This window comes from Hyperoodon ampullatus (genome assembly GCF_949752795.1).
Source record: "Hyperoodon ampullatus genome assembly, chromosome: 4".
NCBI classification, from domain to species: domain Eukaryota; kingdom Metazoa; phylum Chordata; class Mammalia; order Artiodactyla; family Ziphiidae; genus Hyperoodon; species Hyperoodon ampullatus.
This window is the reverse complement of record NC_136917.1, coordinates 12,615,161-12,639,538: the sequence shown is the minus strand read 5'-3', so window position 1 is coordinate 12,639,538 and position 24,378 is coordinate 12,615,161. Positions and strand designations below refer to the sequence as shown.

At 42.8% G+C, this 24,378-nt stretch overlaps 1 protein-coding gene across 6 annotated transcripts in view; it reads right to left on the bottom strand.

Moving 5' to 3' along the window:
* The window catches only part of TENM2 (teneurin transmembrane protein 2), a gene marked incomplete at its 5' end in the record, with an annotated part of 1,007,477 nt that overhangs the window by 201,723 nt on the left and 781,376 nt on the right, over positions 1–24,378 (bottom strand). For all 6 annotated transcript variants that reach the window (XM_079702682.1, XM_079702683.1, XM_079702684.1 and 3 more), the window contains one exon: positions 18,025–18,230. In XM_079702682.1, coding sequence (XP_079558808.1) covers positions 18,025–18,230 — 206 coding nt within the window. The remainder of the gene's footprint in view (positions 1–18,024; positions 18,231–24,378) is intronic.

The following is a 24,378-nucleotide window of genomic DNA, read 5'->3' as shown; positions in this document are numbered from 1 at the left end:
CTGGTGGCTGGCCTGGTTTGTAAATTTCCTAAAGATGCCAGTGAGCAGAGAAGGGGGAGGAAGGCAGAGCCCAGGAGTGTTAGCGTCAGACTTGAGCAGAGTGGGTTGGGCACCTGAGGACAGAAAGATGGACCACTGGAGAAGATGCAAAAAGAGGTCAAGAAAGTTCTGGATGGTTTTGCTGGGTGCTGGCCATACCTGGCCCATAATTTCCTCTTGCCCACCTCCAAACTCCTCTCTCCTTGTGTTCCAGCCACACTGCTCTCCTCTCTGTTTCTGGAATATGCCAAGCTCATCCCAGCCTCAGGGCCTTTGCACAAGCTCTTCCTCCTGATCTTAGAGCTGCCTGCTATTTTTCTTTCTTTCTTTTTTTTTTTTTTTTTAACAATTTATTTATTTTCGTTTTGGCCGCACTGAGTCTTAGTTGTGGCACATGGGATCTTCGCTGAGGCATGCGGGATCATTCATTTCAGAGCGGGCTCTTCGTTGTGGCGTGCAGCCTTCTCTCTAGTTGTGGCTTGCAGGTTTTCTCTCTCTAGTTGTGGCACGTGGGCTCCAGGGCGCATGGGCTCTGTAGTTTGCAGCACGTGGGCTCTCTCATTGAGGTGCGTGAGCTCAGTAGTTGTGGCGTGCAGGCTTAGTTGCCCCGTGACATGTGGGAACTTAGTTTCCAGATCAGGGATCAAACCCGTGTCCCCTGCATTGGAAGGCGAATTCTTTACCACTGGACCACCAGGAAAGTCCCTCGCTGCCTGCTTCTTGTCAATCATGCCTGCCTAAACACCACGACCTTCGAAAAGGCATCCCTAACCACCCATTCTAAAATGCTTCTATCACTTCTCCTTTTCTGTCCTCAGCAAAAACTCTTTGAAAAAAACCTTGTCACTTATCTGCTAATTTATAGTCCATCTCACTACTCTTGAACACAAACTTCTTAAGACTGGGAGACCTCAGAATAACCATAAATGGAATGTAATCTTTAAAAATTGTGAATCACTGTGTTGTACACCTGAAACTTATATAATATTGTACATAAACTATACCTCAATAAAAAAACCAAACAAACAAATAAATAAATGTTAACCAGCTTTGAATCCAGAAAAATAAATAAATAAATAAGTAGGAGACTTGTCTGTTTTATTCCATATGCTATCCCCTGGGGCCTAGAGCAGTGCCTGGCACGTAGTGGGTACTCAGCAAAGATCTTGACTGAATGAATGAAAACCTTTAGGCCCAAAGGAAATCGTACCCAGAGTGAAGTGTACACCAACACAGTGGAATTTGGTGATACAACTACTGAAAGGACATAACCTCTTTAGGAAAAGTTCTCAGGAATTTTTAGTAAACTCTATACAGTTTTCCTGATTTTTGTTTACTAACTGCTTGGATGATACTACGAGGTAACGTTTAATGAGGCCAGGCAGTGTTCTAAGTGATTTGCATGTACGATATTATTTAATGCTTATAATAGCCCCAGTGAATACAAATCACTATCCCCACTTTGCATATGAGGAAACTGAGGCACAGAGAGGTTACATCACTTGCTCAAGAGTTGGTAAGTGGCAGAACTGTGCTTCACACCCCAGCAGTCAGCTTAGGAGACCGTGTCCCGAATCCGCTGCATTCCAGGCCAGTACACTGAATAAACAGGCAGCCAGAACGCGGTGCTGGTCAGCCTTGCTCATATGGGGAGATCAAAGTTTACCTTCCTGTCTTTGGGAAAGAGAATCTATGCTATGTGTCAGGGTGGGAGGGCCTCTGATGACAGAAAGGGGCTCCTAAAGTAGCCTGCAGGACTGTCAACAGAATCATACTCAGGACACAAGTTGCTTTGTGTTTTGGATTCCATTTCCCTGACCCGGAGTATCTCTTCCCTCTTGGGAGGCTGTGCTGGTAAGACAAAGACAGGGGTGCCTGTGATTCAGGGGGTACCCCGCCCATCTGTGATGAGATGGAGCCATTTTACTAATCTTATTGGGGGAAAAACTGTTCTTCAACACACTGCTTAAGCAGAAAGCAAGAAACCAAGGAACGTGAGGGCAGACAGGACTTTGCTGGGAGAGACAAAGGAAGACGTTTTTGGTTACTGGAAATAGAGAGGGAGCTAGAGAGAGGTAAAGGGAGGGGAGGAGAGAGCAGCAAGATGTTGGGGACCACCCAGGCCACAATGTGGCCTCTTCCTGCGACCCCTCCCCACACTCCCAAATCCAAGAAATAAAAAAAGAGAAAAAAGCTAAGGGAAATTGTTAAGAGCCTTGATGTGATGAAATTTCTTATGGAAACCAGCAAAGAGAGTGAGCACCATTCCTGGATATCACAGGGCAAGAAAGCAGAGATCAAAAGATACAAGAGGAGGGCTTCCCTGGTGGCGCAGTGGTTGAGGGTCCGCCTGCCGATGCAGTGGACACGGGTTCGTGCCCCGGTCCGGGAAGATCCCACATGCCGCGGAGCGGCTATGGCCGTGAGCCATGGCCGCTGAGCCTGCGCGTCCGGAGCCTGTGCTCCGCAACGGGAGAGGCCACGACTGAGAGGCCTGCGTACCGCAAAAAAAAAAAAAAAAAAAAAAAGATACAAGAGGAAGAAGCCACAGGAACTCAGAAATCATGGACAGGACGACAGGGCACAGACACACTGAGCACTGAGCAGGGAGCCCCAGCTAACGTTTGGTTTCCCTTGGAAGGCTTGAAGGTCTCTAGATTGGGTCCATAGGAAAGAAAGATCTGAAGCCCAGCTTGCAAGCCTGTGTCTTGCCCAGGCCTCATGCTACAGGGGAAAATGAATGTAAAACTATTGGTTCGATCAACAAACACTGAGCACCTACTATGTGCCTGGCCCTGCTCTGGGCCCTGGGGATCCAGCAGTGAATCCTACGGCCAAGGTTCCTGCCCTCCGGGGGACTGACATTGCCTTAGGGGAACAGAATGCCAGGGAGTGATGAGGGCTATGAATAAAACAGAGCAAACCAAAGACAACCCAAATGCCCATCAACAAGTGAGCGGACAAGCCGATTATAGTGTAGCCATACAACCGGACGTCCACTCAGTAATAAAAGCCATGGATACACACAACAACATGGGTGAATCTCACTGGTATTATGCTGAGTGAAAGACGCCAGACACAAAAGAGCACAGGCTACCCTGTTCATAAAACTCCAGGGAAGACAAATCTAACCTCTAGTGGCAGAAAGCAGATCAGCGGGGGGCTGGTATGAGGTTGCCATGGGGCCCAGGGGAGCTTCTGAGGGGTGGCAATGCTTTATATCGTGATTGTGATGGTGCTTACTCAGATAGACACAGTTTTCACATTTTAGGAATCAAACTGTACACGTAAAATGTGCGCATCGGGTGGCTAGTCATTTATAGCTAAATTAAGTTGACTGAAGCCAAATAAAACAGAGTATGGGGATAAAGTATAAGGGGATAAAGTATAAAGGAGTATCCAGTTTTAGAGTCTCTTGTCGGGAAAGGGCTCACGGAGGGCATGGTGTTTGGGTAGAGGCCTGACAAAAGGAAGGAAGGAGCCACCTGAATATCAGGGAGGAACATTCCAGAAAGAGGGAACAGCCAGTGCAGAAGCTATGAGACAGAATGAGCTTGGCATGACTAGGGGAGAGCGAGTGGGCCAGTACCGTGGAGTGGAGGGAGTACGGACAAGACCATGGGTCTGCAGGCTGCAGAGGGAACCAGCAGGTCACGGGGATGGATGCGCCCACTACAGACCACACTGCTGTCAGCCCTGGAGATGAGGCAGGGAACCCGACAGTCTTTGCCCTCAGGGAGCTGGCATTCTAGAACTTCAGAGTTTCCTTTCAGTGTGATGGTAGCCCGATGGAAGGTCTGCAGAGATGGATGCTCTGACGAATGGTTATAAAAGATGAGACCAGACCCTTTTTTTGTAATAAAAAGAAAGCTTCTCACCTGGTGTGTTCACTGTGTCTGGTTCCCCTGAGGGCCCTCTGGGCTTGGCAGGGGCTTTGGCGGTTTGCTGGGTGAAGATAAGCAGCCGATGGGTCCTGCCAAGCCCCACCCCCTGCCCACCAACTCCGTTATCAAGCCTAAAAGTGTGGTTTTCGAAGGAGTATGTTTTGAATGTCTGGGATGGGATGGGGGGAATGTAGGGGGAATGAAAAATGAATAGAAAGGATCGACTGTTACTGCTAAAGAATGTTAGCACCAACTCTACTACTGTGGTGAGATCCCAGCACCCCTCCTTCTCAGAGGTGTTTCAGAGAGGGATTTCCACGAGAAAGACAGATAAACTTTATCATTTTTTTTTTGGGCCACACCATGTGGCATGCTAGGATCCGACCAGGGATCGAACCCGTGCCCCCTGCAGTGGAAGCACGGAGTCCTAACCACTGGACCACCAGGGAAGTCCCAACACGGATAAACTTTAAGTAATAAGGCCAGGCCAGGGCAAGGCAGGGACAGTGCATGCCCTGGTAGGTGGCCCTTCCTTCTTGGGAATTCTTAGAGGGGCCTAATGCCAGTGCCCGGCAGCCACACAAGGGCCAGCTCTGCCTCGTCCACTGCTGCAGCCCCTCGACACACGGCACATAGTAGGTGCTGAATAAACGTTGGTGGAGTCCAAGGTTATGGCCTGCCTCTGATAGAATGATGTATCTATCTGAAGACAGGGTCTTCTTGGGAGATTGTTAACCCTCTCCCACGAACTTTTCAAGGTCAGGGAGAAACAGTTGAAAACCCTAAGTCTTGATCTCCTATTTTCAAGACTTCCCCTCAGTACATAAAAAGTGTGTGCTCCCAGTTTCAAGGGTAATTCATAGCTTTGTGGTGTTTGACCACTTTTTCCCTTTTATTTAACGTGGATTCCTAGCAGGGGCTGTGTACACGCTGTAAATCTGCAACAACTCAATCCAGGGTCACAGCTACTAAACCTCCAGAGGGGCTGCCCTCCTTGGTCCCTCCTGGCCTTGTAAGAGCCAGTTCTGAAAGGAAAAGCTATGTACTCGTTGGTAAGTGACGGCTAAAGAAAAGCACCATTTTTAAAAAAGGACAATCGTTGTGTGAAGCTTCAACACAGCCCATACAAAAGGGGGATCTTCACTGCCCTCGGCTTGGAATGATCTTTCCCTGTCTTCCCTTTCTCTTTATCTGCTTAACTCACCTTCTAAGAGCCAGCTCGGGTAGCATCTCCTTCAGGAAGCTGCCCTAAAATCTTGCACAGGTTAGAACTGGTGGCCTATTTTCATGGTCTTAAACTACCTGTACCCAACTCTTTAGCTAACATTTGATGAGTTTATCATACAAGGGACAGGAACAAACTTCATAAGTGATACATGGCATTGACTTTGAGAAATGTACAACAGAATAGCGCTAGCAGGATGTACGCTGTCCACCCCTCTCCCAGCCCACGAAGAGCTGGGCTCGGGCTGGACATGACTGGATGTGCTGTGCAATGTGCCCCAGGAGAGGCACCCTGATCCCCTGCCACCTCACATATTTATAAAAGGATTGAGAGGAGACAGGAATCCTGAGTTGTTTCCAATCCTTCCAATCCTGACCGAGTTGGAAGACTCTGATCTCTGCAATCTGGATGAGAGTCTTGAGGAGGACCAATGAAAACTCAGTTTGCAAACCAGCACTGGTTTCTGCCAGAGACCTTGCCATTTTCTCCCTGTAGAGACCTCTGGTTGCTAGGTTACCTGCGAGTGAGCGGTAAGGGTTATAACCAGTCAGACTAATCGACTGATCTCCACGGGGTGCTTACTATTTCCTAGGCATTATCTCATTTATTCTCACAACAACCTGATGAGGTACAGCCCTCATTTTACGGATGGCAAAGCTGAATCTAGAGAGCCTCATCCACAAACCTCCAGCTACTATGGAGCAGAGATAAGATTCAAACCCAGACCAAGCTGATTCTGGAACGTCAGTTCTAATCTTCCACCCGGTACCGCATCTTACAGCTCTCCCTACATGATGCTGCCACTGTTGCTTAGCTTGTCAGGTCCCTATCTTTTTAAATGAATGCCTTTCATCTCTGCATCCCCAGTACTGACATTCAGTGAATATTTGTTGAGCACATGAATGGATTGATTTCACATTTTGTCTTCCCACAAGGCTATGCCCTCGTCATGCTGCCTTTTGATCCAACCCAGGAGAAGTGTGGAAGGTACTGCTCTGAAGACCTAGTCAGCCACAGTGTATGGGTCAAGTTCAGCAAAAGTGATGAACATCTCAAGGCTATTCCAAGAGGTGCCAAAGCTCTACCACGAAGTCAGAAGAATGGAGGTTTTTACCTCTCAGTGCCTTGCTGATGTGATTTCTTATTTACTGCACATTCCCATTTAATTGTCTTTAGACAGTGGTTTATCAACAATGTCACACTTGGCTCCGTGCCCTCCTAAGATCAGTAGGAGGGTCTTATGTGGGCTGCTTGTGAAAATAAATCAAATATATCACTGAGGAGACGGAGTAAACTGGGAACATGTCTAGTCACAAAATGCCTTCCCAAGAACAAAAGCGGAACAGAATCATGGGCACTGGTGGCTTCTCTCAAAGCTGGGCCTAAACCTTTCACCAGGCTGCACTGTGACCTTGGGCAAGTTACTTCAACTCTCTGAGTCTCTGCTCTCTAATCCCTAAGATGCGGATAGTAAAATTTCCTACCTCTGAGGGTCACTGTGAGTCCAGCCCAGCTCACGGTAAGCACCAGATGAATATCAGCTATTCTTATGGCTGTTGTTATCATTACATAAGTTTGACATATTGTAACTCCTTTATGCTAGCAATTCTACTCTTAAGAATTCATCATAAGGAAATTATTAAAAACTAAATAAATACTGAGCTGCATGAGGTGCTTGTATATTTTGGAGATTAATCCTTTGTCAATAGCTTTGTAGTATAGTCTGAAGTCAGGGAGCCTGATTCCTCCAACTCCGTTTTTCTTTCTCAAGATTGCTTTGGCTATTTGGGGTCTTTTGGGTTTCCATACAAAAACAAACAACCCAATCCAAAAATGGGCAGAAGATCTAAATAGACATTTCTCCAAAGAAGATATACAGGCTGCTAACAAACACATGAAAGGATGCTCAACATCACTAATCATTAGAGAAAGGCAAATCAAAACTACAATGAGGTATCACCTCACACCGGTCAGAATGGCCATCATCAAAAAATCTACAAACAATAAATGCTGGAGAGGGTGTGGAGAAAAGGGAATCTTCTTGCACTGTTGGTGGGAATGTAAATTGATACAGCCACTATGGAGAACAGTATGGAGGTTCCTTAAAAAACTAAAAATAGAACTCCCATATGACCCAGCAATCCCACTACTGGGCATATACCCTGAGAAAACCATAATTCACAAAGAGTCATGTACCACAATGTTCACTGCAGCTCTATTTACAATAGCCAGGACATGGAAGCAACCTAAGTGTCCATTGACAGATGAATGGATAAAGAAGATGTGGCACATATATACAATGGAATATTACTCAGCCATAAAAAGAAACGAAATTTATTTGTAGTGAGGTGGATGGACCTAGAGCCTGTCAGACAGAGTGAAGTAAGTCAGAAAGAGAAAAACAGATACTGTATGCTAACACATATATATGGAATCTAAAAAAAAAAAAAAAAAGAAAAAATGGTTCTGATGAACCTAGGGGCAGGACAGGAATAAAGACGCAGACATAGAGAATGGACTTGAGGACACGGGGAGGGGGAAGGGTAGGCTGGGACGAAGTGAGAGAGTGGCATGGACATATATACACTACCAAATATAAAACAGATAGCTAGTGGGAAGCAGCTGCGTCTCACAGGGAGATCAACTCAGTGCTTTGTGACCACCTAGAGGGGTGGGATAGGGAGGGTGGGAGGGAGATGCAACAGGGAGGGGATATGGGGATATATGTATATGTATAGCTGATTCACTTCGCTATACAGCAGAAACTAACACAACATTGTAAAACAATTATACTCCAATAAAGATGTTAAAAAATTTTTTTAATCTATAGAATGAGTTATTTTTGAGGCATTTAAAATGAGTTTATGGAAGAATATTCAAATTTAGAAAGTTGTTCCCTACTTATCATTATGCAAAGAATCAGAGTAAAAAGGGTATGTATGGTATGATCCTATATTTGTAAAAATGATTACTGTATGTGAACAGAAGATATACTAAAAATGTTAATGTTTTCTATTTTTCCTATCACTGGCATAAATTCTTCTTATAATGAGAAAACCACAAATAAAAGTTATCTTTTAATAAAACAGTTGGAATTTGTTTTGTTTTGTTTGTTTGGAGGCTTGTGGGGTTTGCATTACGGATGCTTTGAAAAACATGATGATAGCTTATACCATTTCTTTGTGCCAGCCCAGTTGTAAGTGCTTTATAAAGATTACCTCGTTTACATCTTACAACAATGCTATGAATGTATAATATTATCTCCATCTTATAGATGAAGTAATCAGGGCACAGAGAGGCTGAGGGACTTGCCCAAGGTCACACAGCTTGGAAATACTGGAGGTTAAAATTCAAGATCAGGCAGTCTGGACTGGTCCACACCCTTACGCCCATGCTTGTCTGTGTCTGGAACAGCTGCATAGGCATTCCACAGAATGTTTATTTAAACTTTATTTTTGTGTATTATATATTTAAAAAATTATATTTAAATACCCTCCCTGACTTGACACATACAGTAGGATCTAGTTATCTGAGGATATTTGGAATTAATAAAAGGCCACTTAAAATGGATGCTCTTAACATTGATTGATTGGGAATTTACCTTGAAAAGTAAAACTGTAATTATGAAAGTATTTTTTATCTGATATCTAGGAATATTCAGGTTATACTTGCAACTACGCTCTAATTTTTAGAATGAACACTGAGCGTTCCTACGTACACAAACATGCGACACCAAACATCTCATTGTCCCCCCACTTCATTGATTGCAAAATGCATCCTGTTTTCAGAGATGTCAAAAGATGAGCATTGTGTGTATCTCAGAGTTGATGAAATACTCGAGAACAATGCAGCATCACTGTAGCTTGCCTGGCGCAACACAATCAAATGTAAACATACTGGATGTCTTCATCAAATTTTCCAGGACCTCTCTTTACGATATTATAACCGCCCTCTTGGAAGTGCTGATCTTGTCACCTTCCTTGTCACTTCTCTCTGTCACAGTATTTAACTGTGCTACCTCAGCCAGATCTGCATTTACCAAGGCTTCCCCGGGCACTTAGAGGCAGATCTCCAGCATCACTTTCGTTGACTTAATGAAATTCTCGTCTTGGGCTTGAGTTGTAATTTTACTCTGTCAGCATTCATGTTGACATTGTACTGCAGGATGTTCCTGGAAATGACTGCCGGCAGAGAGGAGAAAAAGGAGGTGCCGGTCTGCTGTGTTCAGTGCATACCAGCTTTGTGACCCTAAACGCTGCCTCAGTTCTTTCGTCTGTAAAATGGGGCTGCTCCTAATGGGGCCTACCTCACAGGGTTGTTGTGAAGATAAAATAATTCATGTGAAACAGTCCTTGGCACATTGGAGCCCTCAAATAATGCTGACTATTATTATTATAACTAGTGTTAAATGGGGAGGGATCTCTGAGTGGAGAACATTTTTATAAGAGATCAGATGACTGATAGTAATTTTTGTCTTCTAACGTCTTTGGCTTCCCTACAAACATCTGTACTGAGGGGGGCTTCAATGAACATTTTAAAAGCTGTTAATTTTTGTGAAGATCTTGGAATAAAGCTTTTCTAAATATCTCTGGACACAGATCTGAACTTCTGTTACTCTGCTGTTTATTAGAAAACTTCAAGATCTGCACTGGCCTTTCTTTGAATCCACCTGATGTGTGTCTGCTCAGATAAGGTTGTATAAGCAACTGCGCTGGTGGATCCTGCAAGCAAATGCCAGGCAGAGCAGAGGTTCAAGTTCATGTCAGGATGTTAAACCAGGAATGCAGTTTCAAATGAACATGTAACTGCACCCCAATGTTCACAGTAGCACTATTTACAATAGCCAAGATATAGAAGCAACCTAAGTGTCCATCAACAGATGAATGGATAAAGAAGATGTAGTGTATATATACAATGGAATACTACTCAGCCATATAAAAGAATGAAATTTTGACATTTGCAGCTACGTGGATGGACTTGGAGGGCATTATGCTAAATGAAGTAAGTCAGACAGAGAAAGCCAAATAATGTATGATAGCACTTATATGTGGAGCCTAAAAAATATAACAAACTAGTGACTATAACAAAAAATAAGCAGACTCACAGATATAGAGAACAAAGTGGGAGTCACCGGGGGGAAAGGGAAGAGGGGAGGGGAAATATACGGGTAGAGGAGTAAGAGGTACAAACTATTAGGTATAAAATAAGCCACAAGGATATATTGTACAACGTGGGGAATATAGCCAATATTTTATAATAACTATAAATGGAGTACAACCTTTAAAAATTGTGAATCACTATGTTGTAACCTGTAACTTATATAATATTGTACACGACTATACTTCAATTAAAAAAAAAAGAACATGTAGCATGTTCCAGAATGGTGTTTTTTTTTTTTTTTTAATAAAGAGTTTCACAGCTTATTTTAATTTTGGGGTGCAACCTCTCTACTTCTGTATCTAAGGCAAGGGATGTGAGTAGATATTTTAAGTGATTTAACCTTGAAACGATTATTTTCTATCTCTCCTCCTTCAAGCTTGTGGATCAATTTAATTGAAGACTAGCCAGAGCCTGTAAGGGAAATGATGAAAGAAAATACAGTTGCTCTTTGCAACTGCTTGTATATATTCACTGTGATTTTTCTCAAAGCTGTGCAGACAAAACAAAGTACATAAATAAATTGAATCCTGAGAGTGGTATAAGATTAGAGTCATCATCTATAACCTCTTAATGCTTGTTTTACTCAAAATAGACTCAAGCTTGTCACAGACCTACTTTTCTTAAAGACAGAGAGATTACTAAAATTAAGAAAAGTATAAAGAGTATGGTGACAAATTATCCATATTTCAACCACTCAAATGAATAAATGTTAGCATTGTGGCATATTTATTTTCAGTCTTTGTACGTGGGTGAGCATGCGTGTGTCTTAGAGATGGGGAAGGGCTTGCCTTACCTTTAATGTTTTATTATGGATAAAAACAAGTACTTGTTTTTCTTTTGACAGGAGGCAATACACAGAATTTACTTTTCATTCTAGGGTGTGGCAGGCAGATGATGTTTCAGGAAATTTTATTTTATTTTATTTTTTATATAGTAGGTTCTTATTAGTTATCTATTTTATACATATTAGTGTATGTATGTCAATCCCAATCTCCCCGTTCATCCTACCTTCACCACACATTCCACCGCCCCGCTGAACAAGTACCTTTTAAACCTAATTCTCAGTCCTGTTCTCCTCACCTATTCCTACGGGTGACCAACCTCATGAGTTTAGTTTCTCTCTCTGTGTCTCTGTCTCCATCTGTATACATAGTTACATACACACGTATAAACATATATATATACACACATACAATAAACATATGTATACAGAGATCAAAACATTATAATAATAAATATGGATTTGAATTATAAACCATGCTTATACTAATAAAACTGTCACATTGATTTGTTTTATATATGGGGTTCTACAGAAGATTTCACTTGAAGATTAAGGTCTTTGTCTAGAAAATTTGAAACTCTTGACTTACGGCACCTCTGAGACTCTGCTCAGTCAAAATATGTGGTTTGGTGCTGCCCGCTTTTACTCATCCCTGCTTTCTCTGTTTCTGTCTTTCTCCCCGAGTTCCATGTTCTCAATAATTGACTTTTTTGCAAAACATTCAACGTGCCCTCCCCGTGCATCCCCCTCAATACCAGGTCCCTTGTAAAACTCAAGCATCTTCTGAGATTTTTCCTGCTTGGTGACTGCCCAGGAGGGTACCCACTGATTTAATTGGCCGTTTCCATTCCTGTCAGGAGGCCACCAGATAATCACAAGGGGTGTGCTGAGAAAGACCTTTCCAAAAGCACTTTTAGTCCAATACAGAAGAAACCAAGGTTCTCTTGGTTTCACAAACTCTTTCTCTGTACCTCAAGCTCTTTTGGAAAGGAAGGGTCTGAAAAACATGCCTGTAAAAATATGCCTCCCTCCAAAATGAAATTAAAATGCTATGTGGTGGGCTATGCAAGCTGACAGCCAAACCCTGGTATTCTCTCCCCACTGAGACCCCAGAACACAGCTCTGCAGGAAGAGTGAAGTCCAAGGACAGCCTGTGTGCCTGGATCATGGGCACTGGACAGGGGCACGGTGACAGAATCAGGCTGCTCAGAACACATGGGCGTCCCAGTGACCCAGGGATCCAGTTACTTCCACCTCTAATGGAAACTGTGTGCCGTTGACTTGCTTGGGCAAGACAGAAGGGGACAAGGAAAGAGGGAATTCATTTTCAAACAAGGCTCTGAATTGGAAAGGGATAAACCGAGCTGGCGAACAGCTAACCCCACTCATTGCTATTTATAAATTTGTTTTGAAAAAATATCATTTAGGGGAATTCTGCTGAAGAGGACAATAGGAATGTTTGTTCAGCTCATTTGGTCTTGGTCTGCACATGCTCGATCTGCCATATTTGCATTTATTTGGGGCAATTTGTGGTCTCTTAAATCGTTGCCTTCTATTGTTCAGTGAATGTGTGGATAGTTTTGCCTCCCATCCCACAGACACACCTCAGGGTAAAGCACTGGGGTTGACAGTGTCTGCTTCTATCTTAGCGTCATTGAATCCCTACTACCTCCCTCTAATCAACCCTTACAGCTGGAGCTGTGAGCCCACCCCACATGTTCAAGTTGCCTCTGGAAGTGACTGGGCTCATGGCTCCATCAGTCTGAGTGATGAAATAGGCGTTTTTAATACTTGCTAAACAGGACTGGGGAGAAGGTGAAGTCCCGGCAGACCTCCCCAGCGTTAACTGCTTCTTGTTGGCTCGGTTAATCATGTACCTAATTTGCTGATTATTGACCTGTTCTCATGCAGGATTTTACTTGGCTTGACATATCAGTAGCAATCAGTGATGAACTGTCAAGTAAACCTGCTCCCTGCCTTAACCACCAAGATGCTCACTGGCATCAACAGCTTCTGCGATTTCCTTTGATCCCTAGCACTGCGGCCAGGTAAGATGATGATGATGATGATGATCTTTAAGTCTCACCTGTTTCCCTTCTAGAACTGGGCTCAAGCAAACCTGACACGGTTTGTAGGATTTCAAATACTTGGCAAGATGGACTAGGCTACCTTGCATACACCAGCCCCATAAGAATTTGAGTTGGTAGGTTGACAATGGCTTAGATCAACTTTTTTTTTTTTCTTTTTTGTCTAGATCTTAAAAAAATGGAATGCAGGGTACCAAAATGCTACATTTAAAAGACAATGGGATAGCTATCTTTCTAACAGACAAGGATTAAACAATGATATCCAGTTTATGCAAGAGTTCAAGTAAATAATATGGGCACTTACTGCCGCTGGTGGGCAGGAGAGTAGGGAGGGTAATTGGTATAAACTTTCAGAAGGAAAATCTGGCAATTAGTATAAAATCCTTAAGGGTTACTTTCAGGAAAAGAACTAAGGGTGTACACAAAGACTAGCCATGAGGACAGGTCTCCCAACATTTTATCGTAAGTCATAAGGGCCTTTCATTGGGACATCTGGTGCCCCTCCACCCAGGAACCTCAGAGGACTGTAATTCCAGCTCCATGGAAGTTAGGATCTGACTTGCTTTGGCCCATATGAGAAGGGCTTAAATGATATGTGACATTTCCAAGCAGAAGTCTTTAGGGATTGGTGCATAACTCACCATCTTCTCCTTCCTTTGCGATGGGGTACTAGTTATGTTCCTGACCGTGAAAATTCCACAGGTCCGTGCCCTTGAAGGAGACTGACATTGAGCAAAGCCCAATATCACCCAAAGTGAACACGTGAAGTAGGATGTTCCCAACCTCAACATGTTTGCCATTTTGGGTTGGATAACTCCTTGCTGTGGAGAGTTCTCCTGTGCGTGTTTAGCAGCATCCCACCTGCCACTGCCTGCCAGGGGCAACCTCTCCCCAGGGTGACAACCAAAAATATTTCCAGACACTGCAGAATGCCTCTGGGGTGGGGGAAGAATTGCCCTGTGTTGAGAACCACTGATATAAACAAGAAATAGCCTCTGTTGCTTTAAGCCACTTAGATGCTGAGTTTTTTTGTTTTTTTAAACCGCCACTGATATCTTTTTCTTTTTTTTTTTTTTTTGCGGTACGCGGGCCTCTCACTGTCGTGGCCTCTCCCGTTGCGGAGCACAGGCTCCGGACGCGCAGGCTCAGCGGCCATGGCTCACGGGCCCAGCCGCTCCGCGGCATGTGGGATCCTCCCGAACCGTGGCACGAACCCGTGTCCCCTGCATCGGCAGGCGGACTCTCAACCACTGTGCCACCAGGGAAGCCTGTGCCACTGATATCTTTTACTATAGCAAAAACACTACATAAATATTCAGCAAAAGGGGACTGCTTCCAATTACGGGTGTTTTTACTTCTTTTTGTTTTTCTGTGCTTTTAAAATTTTTCTGTAATGAAAACAATTTGTCCTTTGATAAGAAGAAAAAAAAGAGAAAATTAATTTTATTTTAAGAACCTATATTTACATAATTGCTTATCGATAGACAGTATTGCCTAGGGCCACGCAGGATTTCTAAGTACAATGAAACACTAGTGTACCATATCTTTATATTGTGCTTCCGTTTGCAGAGTGTTTTCCCATCCTCCCTTTGCTGTGGTAGGGGTAGTGTAATTATAGCAACACTGTGAGGCAGGCAACACAGGTAGACAGGGAAACTGAGGCTAAGAGAGGTTAAGGCACATGTCCGAGGGCACCTGGTTAGCACGCAGCAGGGATTCCATCCTCAGTTTTCTAATTCCAGGACTTTCTCCCCTATGCCATGCTGCCTCTGTACTGTATTGCTGTAGAAAGCCACGTTCAAAAAGTCAACTGGGACAGACTCTGATTCTTTGGGAAATTTAAACAGGTAAGAAAGGATTCTCCCCTGTATTTAATATCCTTGGACAAGGATACTAAATCTTGTAGGCACTTGGTCAGAGCATGATACTCAATAAAATTTAAGCATAGCCATTCATGCAATGCAGCCAAGAGAATTTCATATTCCTCCCCCTCCCCACTTCTTCCTCTTTCTCTCTTTTCAGCTCAAATGAGTCACCTTGGCTAGCCTGCCAATCCCCATAGAACTTATGTTCCTTGATAGGATATGCCAATAGAAATGAAAAATTCTATAATGGTTTGAGACGTGAGTTAGTCACCTAGCACCGCGAGGGGCTAAGCTCCATCTCCTCCAGGAAACGTAGCTCATCAAATGGACATGAATGCACGTTATGATAGCGAATGATCGTGAGAATGCGTGGGGAGTCGTTTTCTCCTCTCTTTCTTTTTTGAAGAAGCGCCCCTGTATTGTACCTGTCTTGTGCATTCTAAGCACCTGCACCTTGTCTTGCCTACCTGACCCTCCGACGCATGCTAAACTCCCAAATTGGGTGCTGGACGGCAACCCTCCGTGCACACCTATTCATTTCCCTTCCCATGAAATGGGAAGGGGCTGTCTCTGGAGTGGAGCTATTTTAAGAGGACAATCACTAAAACAATCACCAGCTTAGCAGGAGATGGACAGTGGGGTGTAGCCACAAAAGAAGGAGAGACACTGTCATTGAGGGTTTGAGTCCTGAATGTCAGAACAGCGGGGAACCTGGGTAGAGTACGTTTCTGCCTGCTGTCCACTATCACTCAGTTTCAGAGAGTTACCTACTTGACTTGCCATGATCGCTGGCCCTTCCATGATTCTGGCTGCTCAGAGCATGCGAGCAAAGCGGGATAGCAGTGCTTCAGAACAATGTCAAAAGGGAGTGTTTTTTTTTCCCCAGCAAAGCTCCCGGCATCCAAGGGGCTGATAGGGAAGTTATGCTCAGCTGTGCCCAGAGGCATGTCCCTACGTACTCAAATAATGCCAACAAGCAGATTTCACTGCTGTCAATCTTTCATTGTGCTACAGTAGAAACAGTGGAGCCTGAAGGTCAGGGAGACCCCCTAACAATTTGCATAACTTCCCAGACCAGCACCCTGCACCTGGCCAGAAGTTACAGAAATGCCTCAGGGACTCCTCTGAGCTGAATCCTTCTCTTTCTCTTGATGAGAATCTCTTTAAAGAACAGATGTGATTTTTGTAACAGGAGTTCTGCTTGGTCATGGGCTATGTTAACTCATCTCTAGATAATCAGTGCTTAGACCAATAAATATTTTTCTGGATGGATGGATGGAGGACTTATTGATTACCACTGTACACATTGATCCCTATAGCATGGGCTGTGTATGTTAATATAAACCTACACAGCTCTCCCTGCTCAAAAAAGAACTAGTCCTTTTAGTCCCTTAGATCGATCGTTTCAGGCTGTAGAGATGGGACTGCAAATAAATTTCGTCTTGAGAGCCAACACCAGTCAATTGTTGGTGGCTGCCTTTAGGGTTCTCTTGGAGGTCTCTGTGCACCGAGTTTAGTGAGGAAAAAGTGCAGTCATCGATTAGCAATGTCTGCTGTGAGCTAAAGACAAGAAATGGTGGCCTGACTGCTTTGCATTTGCCAATGGGTTTAAAGCTTTAAATTCTTCCAGTTGAATTTTCTGGATGAATACCTTTCCACCACACGTTTAAAAAGGTCAGCTTCGACTGGATATAATGGGTGGTTAAGGGTGTTTTTCCCTCCACTGGCATATTTTCCTAATGTACTTCTTTATATACTTGCTGGATTTGAAAGCAAATGAGGCGGGAAAACACTACTTGGTTTTCCTTAGGATATACAATTCTTATTAGAAAAGAAAACTAAACTAGATGAGGGTTAATTTATCCCAAGTGGGATGTATAAGAAAATCTCTACCAGGAAAAATTAAAGGAGGGATGAGAAGAAAAACAATGAAATCCATAATCTAATCTAATCTTTTCATTTCCAACGCTGGGAATAATCTCACTTTTGCAGTGTCAAGCACTTCCCAAGGCACTTAGTACAGGGAAGAACAGGGAAGCCACAGAGAAATGGTTGCTGAATTTTGGTAAATGTCACATCACTCTTTTCAAACACAGTGGGATGTCTCCTAGTGATGTTTTAACAAATAACTAGACTCCTTGAACAAAAAGTACCCAAGGATTAGCAAAGGTCTGGCAAAGGTGACTTCATCAGATGGGGAGGTAACCATTTTCTTTTTCTGAGGAATAGTTCCCATAACATAAATTTCACCATTTTACAGTTTGGTAGTTTTTAGTATATTCACTATGTTGTGCAACCATCACCGTTATCTAATTTCAGAGCATTTACATCACCCTGAAAAGAAACCCCAAAGCTTTTAGCAGTCAGTCCCAATTCTTTCCTCCCTCTCCCCTGGCAATCACTAATCTCCTTTTTGTCTCTAAGGATTTGCCTATTCCAGACAATACAAATGGAATCACACAATATGTAGCCTATTGTATCTGGCTTCTTTCATTTAGCATAACATTTTCAAGATTCATCCATGTTGTAACATGTAACAATATTTCATTCCCTTTTTTTAAAAAAAATATTTCATTCCCTTTTATGTTTGAAGAATATCCCATGGTAGGGATAGATCACATTTTGTTTCTCCATTTATTAGGTGATGGACATTTGGGTTGCTTCCACTTTTGGGCTATTATGAATAAACACTGCTATGAACATTTGTGCATATTTTTAAATGAGAAATAAAGTTTTCAATTCTCTGTAGGAATACACCTATTAGTGGAACTGCTGGATCATACTGTAATTCTTTGTTTAACTTTTGGAAGAACTATTGAATTCTTTTCCACAGTGGCCCTCCATTTTACATTCCCACAAACCATACAGGAAGGTTCCAATTGTTATTGTCCATCCTTTAGTTATAACCATCCTAGTGGGTGTGAAGTGTTTTTTTTTTTTTTTTTTTTTTTTTAACTCATGGCTATATCAGGCATGTTCCTACCTGGGCATGAGATGGTGGAAGTCCTCTTCTTATGTAAACCCCGAAGAGAGCGTCCTTCCCGAGGGAGATATTGAACTTTAAGAACTGGGGTTGACTGATGTGAATCTGTGATCTCCAAAACACGCCAGGTGGGACTTCTTGGGTCACCCGCCGACCAACTTCTGCTTCGCCACTGTCTATGCTGCTGTTCTTCAAGGACCAGGGCACTGGAAAATAGGAATTGACATCAAGTCCATGACATGTGCACACATTAGTTGGCTCTACATTTCTGTTTGATTATATGCCAGTATTTAAAAAAAATATGAAGGTGAAACCCATGGCAAATTTCTCTTTAGGTCACAACTTAAAATATCTAGGTTTTAAATAATAATCCTAGAAACTCATACCCCAGGGCATCTGAAATATTGGCACAGTGCTTGCTAAACTTCTGAGGTTACTCTTTACTGATCAACTATCATAAGAGCTGGAGTTTGATAAGTACATGTAAGCTCCAAATGTGACTGGGATGTAAAATGATCAGTAGGGAAGGGGAGAGTGATATTAATTTGGCACCAGATTTAATTCTTGCAGCTGTTAATTATTCTTTCCTGCCACAAACAAGTCCAATATACTCTGACATTCTCATAAATTAATAAAAAAGAGCCAGCAGTGAACAAACATCAGTCCAAAATAAATAAAATAACTCAACAGAAAATGCTGACTTGCTCTAAGGCTGACCCAGCATTGGGTGTCAGTCACCCCTTCCTCGCTTAAGAGGAGGGACTTAAGAACCGTGTGGAAACCACACCCCTCTCACAGTGACACTGGTGCATCTCTGTTGCATTATTTGAAATCACTTATATAGAAACCACTGGTTGCCCATACTCAGCAACCTTCAGAACTTTAGTAATAGGAGTTCCAGAAATTCCTATTTTAAAAGAGGGTTTCTTAATAACAATGAACTAGCCAGGGTCTCCTACACTTCGGAGGGTGGTTTTCTTTATGAATACAGAATTAAGAAAAAGCTGGGAGTTACTAGTAGTTGCCCAAGAAAAGTTAACTGATCTCTCAGAGCCTCATTATCATCCTCTCTAAAATGGGAACAAAACCTTGATGGAAGCTAGTTTTACATAGGTCATTTGTGATTCCTTCAAATGGATTCTGAACTTGAAAGGAAATATAAAACCACAATCTCCTACCGTCTTGAGAACTTCTAAACCAGTTGAAACCAAATACAGAAAGAATTGAAGACATTTTGGTTTTGAGGGTCTTTTCACTTTTTGATTGGTCACTTTGGTGGCCTTGTGGATCTAAAACTTCTTCAGTCTCATGGGCAAAGGATGGGAAGCAAGCTCCCTCCTGCATTCTGTAATGGACGGACTCCTCTGAATAAATTCATCTGTATTTGGCCACAATCCATTGCAAAAGGTGTGGATGGTCAAGAGATCATAAGATTAAAGAAGACTGGCATGAAAGGTTAGTGAGGCATTCTGACTTAGCTGACCCGGCTCTGTTACCATCTGGCCACTGCATCAAGACAATACTCATAAATGACCTTGGTGCCAGTTTCTCATTCTGGAAAATGGAGAGGTGACATTCTTGGACCCCTAAAGGTTTTCCATATCTAAATTATAAAAGAAAAACCACAGAGTGACTTGAGGGTGTAAAGTTATTTTTTTCCCCGTATTTAGTTCAATAGTGGATCAAATACAAAGTAAACAGGGGCTTAAAATAAAGTAGAAGACACGCTGCTTTGGACCTTAAGAAGAAATCCTTGACCTCTAGAATAGGGAACAGGCTCCTACAGGAAGTTTGGAAACTTCCATCACAAAACATTGTTAGGAAGAAAAGAAACTAGCAATCCTTCGTGGGTCAGCTCTGTAGACGGGGACTAGATGGTTTGCTCCTCAAACATTTTTTTTTTTCTTCTCTTTTTGAGGTACGCGGGGCTCTCACTGTTGTGGCCTTTCCCATTGCGGAGCACAGGCTCCGGACGCGCAGGCTCAGCGGCCATGGCTCACGAGCCCAGCCGCTCCGCGGCATGTGGGATCTTCCCGGACCGGGGCACGAACCCGTGTCCCCTGCATCGGCAGGCGGACTCTCAACCACTGTGCCACCAGGGAAGCCCTCCTCAAACATTTTTATGTTGCCTATCAGATATGAAATACTTTCCTGTAGGGGAGGAATACTGCATAGCATGTAAGAGCAGAGACTCTGGGCTGAGACAGCCTTGGTTCAAACCCCAGCTTTGATACTTGGTAATGTGTATCCATTCTCTGTGCCTCAGTTCCCTCCCTTGTATAATTGGGACACTATTATTATTTATTTCATAGCATTGTTAAGAGGATTTAATGAGTGAATCCATGCAGAGCTCTTCGACTAATTTTTGGCACAAAGTAAGCACTAAATAAAAATTAGCTATCATGATTAGTATTATCGGTAAAGCTCTAAGCCTCAAAAGCATATTGTTTATTTTGCTGACATAATGACATATCCAGGGGGAACCACTTGTTATCACCAGTTGATCAGAAGCTCTGATTATTATAAATTAAAAACGAATTTGTACTTAAAAATGCTGCTTTGGACGGGCTCCTCTCCCCGCCAAATTAAGGCCTTTGGAGGAAAGAATACAATAAAAAGGATGCAGTAAGGAAGAGCTGTAGGAAAAAAACAAACCAACCCTGGGGAAGAACAGTTTAGGAGTCTCTGATAGAGAGCAAATGTAACCCCAGCAATCACGTGTAGCAACAAGTTAAAGAAATGCACTAAAAATAAAAAAGAATTCTAAAGAAATCACTCATCTTTAAACTTAATAAAGTGAGCTTTCCTTCATGTCTTTTGGGCTTTCAGGGGTTGCTGGGTTAATGACAGGCTATGAAAAAGAAGCAGGGAATCGGCACCCACGAGCCCGCTAATCTGCTGTTGAAACTTAAACGGATTTTGATAATGTCAAACCAAATGAGGACGCCAGAGGTGGCGAAGAGGCTTCCAGGGAGCAGCTGCGCTGGAGAAATTCCGACAAGGAGCCTCAGGGGTTTGGTTCTTTTTTTTTTTTTTTTTTTTTTTAATAAATTAATTTATTTATTTTTAGCTGCGTTGGGTCTTTGTTGCTGCACATGGGCTTTCTCTAGTTGCGGTGAGCAGGGGCTACTCTTCGTTGCAGTGCACAGGCTTCTTATTGCGGTGGCTTCCCTTGTTGCAGAACACGGGCTCTAGGCGCGTGGGCTTCAGTAGTTGTGGCTCACGGACTCTAGAGCGCAGGCTCAGGTAGTTGTGGCGCACGGGCTTAGTTGCTCCGCAGCATGTGGGATCCTCCCGGACCAGGGCTCGAACCCGTGTCCCCTGCATTGGCTGGCGGATTCTTAACCACTGCCACCACAAGGGAAGTCTGGGTTTGGTTCTTATAGTAGTGGGGTCCCCCTTCTTTCAGTAGACCCCAACTTCAGGACACTGACCTCAGTAAATTAGCTGCTCCCACCAATGAGTACAGGCTGACTTCTCAGTACTCACACCCCCCCACCAGGGTTTCAGATGCCCCCCTCCTCATGTTCCATCCACCAAAGGAGGCAGTGCACCTGGGTGCTGAAGTATAGGTTTTATAGCCAGACAACTGGGTTCAAATCCTGGCTCTGGTTCTTCCTTGCTGTGTGACCACCAGCAATTTGCTTAACCATTCTGGGTCTTCATTCTCTTTTTGTTAAAATGGGAATAATAATAACTATCTCATAGGCTGAGAGTAACAAATGGAAGTACATAAAGAAGGTCCCTAGCACATAATAATAGCAAAATAAATGCTAGTTACATTTAATTAAATAAAAGAATGAAAAATGATAAGGGAAAGTGTCTGGCTTTCTTTTTTTTTTTTTTACCATCTTCATTGGAGTATAATTGCTTTACAATGGTGTTAGTTTCTGCTGTATAACAAAGTGAGTCAGCTATACGTATACATATATCCCCACATCCCCTCCCTCTTGCGTCTCCCTCCCACCCTCCCTATCCCACCCCTCTAGGTGCTCACAAAGCACCGAGCTGATCTCCCTGTGCTATGGGGCTGCTTCCCACTAGCTTTCTATTTTACATTTGGTAGTGTATATATGTCCGTGCCACTCTCTCACTTCGTCCCAGCTTACCCTTCCCCCTCCCCATGTCCTCAAGTCCATTCTCTACGTCCGTGTCTTTATTCCTGTCCTGCCCCTAGGTTCTTCAGAACCATTTTTTTTCTAGATTCCATATATATGTGTTAGCATACGGTATTTGTTTTTCTCTTTCTGACTTACTTCACCCTGTATGACAGTCTCTAGGTGCATCCACCTCACTACAAATAACTCAGTTTCATTTCTTTTTATGGCTGAGTAATATTCCATGGCTTTCTTTTCAGAGTAAAGGATTTTCAAAAAGACATTGTGTGTATATGTGATATGCATGCATATACTTACATATATGTATATGTGCATATATGTGTATATATATGTATGTATGTATCTATCAAGAGAGAGGGGAGAGTCTAACTCTTCTGGAATAGACTTAACTATGGGAACAAGCTTAAAACTGGGAGTCAGGCTCTATTTCCATTATTGATTTTTGGTGGGACTTTCTAGAAGCCAGTTTGGTTATTTTATTGATTAGCTTAGTTTATTGAAAACCCTGCTTTATTTAGTAACACTGAAATTAAGATCCAATCAGCTATACCTTCACACTGAAGCTCTTTTATCCTTTATACCCTGCCTCCTGCCAGATAAACAGGTTCTTTCTCTGCGTTTCCATAGCATTTACACTTAACTCTACTGCAGCACTGTTTTTGGGTACTATGTTGATTTTACTTGCCTTTCTAAGTGTCTCTTATTAGACGCTGTGCTCCCTGAGGTCAGGCAGGGCTACAAATTCATCTCTGGGTTCTCCGTGGTTTGCACCTGGCAACCCATCTATAAATTCTTATTGAACTGAATCAAGTTTTATCTGACCATCTGATGGGGTATTTTAACAAACCCCCTGTGACTACTGGGTGAAATGAGAGCCTTAAGAAAGATTTACTTTGAAAAGTTGCATGGAAACCGGCTTTAAAAAAAAAATTAAATTCTCCTTGGAAAGCTCCATGGGGAAATTTACTACCTAAAGAAAACTTCCTTATGAATCCTTCTGAAAAATCATGAGTCAACTCTTAATTTACCTTTTGTATAAAGTCTTATAAACAAAAAAAATGAGCCAAGGCAGCTGGAGTCTAGTGTATAGGTCATTGGATTAACAACCAAAAGGTAAGGGTCCTAATCCTGATGCTTTATGATGCTGAACCATTTGTGGAAGGAACAGGGATGTAAATGAACTATGCTGTTGAACTCCCATCCTTGTTACTAAGCAGCTGGCTAGTTTTAGGCAGTTCAGCTCTCCAGGTCTCATTGTCCTTATCTCCATAAGAGTGGTTTGGACCCAAAGATTCCTTAAGGGGCACTCCACCTTAGCCTACTGTGGTCTACAGAGCAAGCCAGGAGGGTCATCTCTGGGTTTGTGCTACAAAGACGCCTGTGTGGTGTCCGCGGTGGGGAGGGGTTATCAGAAAGTGAAGGTAACATCCCTTTTAACAAACCAGTGATTGCTTTCAAACTAAACTTTCCACATATGCAACTGAATTATTCTTTTGCAAAGAGTTTTCACTTTTTCCATATATATATACACATATATATATACATCTGCATATAAATACCTTTAATATATAAAACATTTTCATTTTTTATTTTTTATTTTTTTTATTTTTATTTTTTTGTGGTACACGGGCCTCTCACTGTTGTGGCCTCTCCCGTTGTGGAGCACAGGCTCCGGACACGCAGGCTCAGTGGCCACGGCTCACGGGCCCAGCCGCTCCGCGGCATGTGGGATCTTCCCGGACCGGGGCACGAGCCCGTGTCCCCTGCATCGGCAGGTGGACTCTCAACCACTGCGCCACCAGGGAAGCCCAACATTTTCATTTTGAAATAATTTCAGATTTATGGAAAAATTTCAAACAATGGTACAAAGATTCCTGCATATCCTTCACCCAGATTCCATAAATGTTACATACATTTGTGTTCCCTCTCTGTATATAAATATATATTTTTCCTGAAACATTGAGTTAAGTTATAAACAGGTGGCTCCCTTACCTCTAAATATTTCCAAGTGTTTCTCCTAAAAACAAGGTCATTCTTTTTCAGAACCACAGTACAGTTATCACAAACAGAAAATTAACATTGATACAACCAAATATATCTAATTTATAGATCTTATTCAAATTTGCCAATTGTTACACTAATAGACTTTACAGCCAAAGGAAAAAAGACCTTTTCTACATACTTAAAAAAGAACCTTCAAGGACTTCCTTGGTGGCGCGGTGGTTAAGAATCCGCC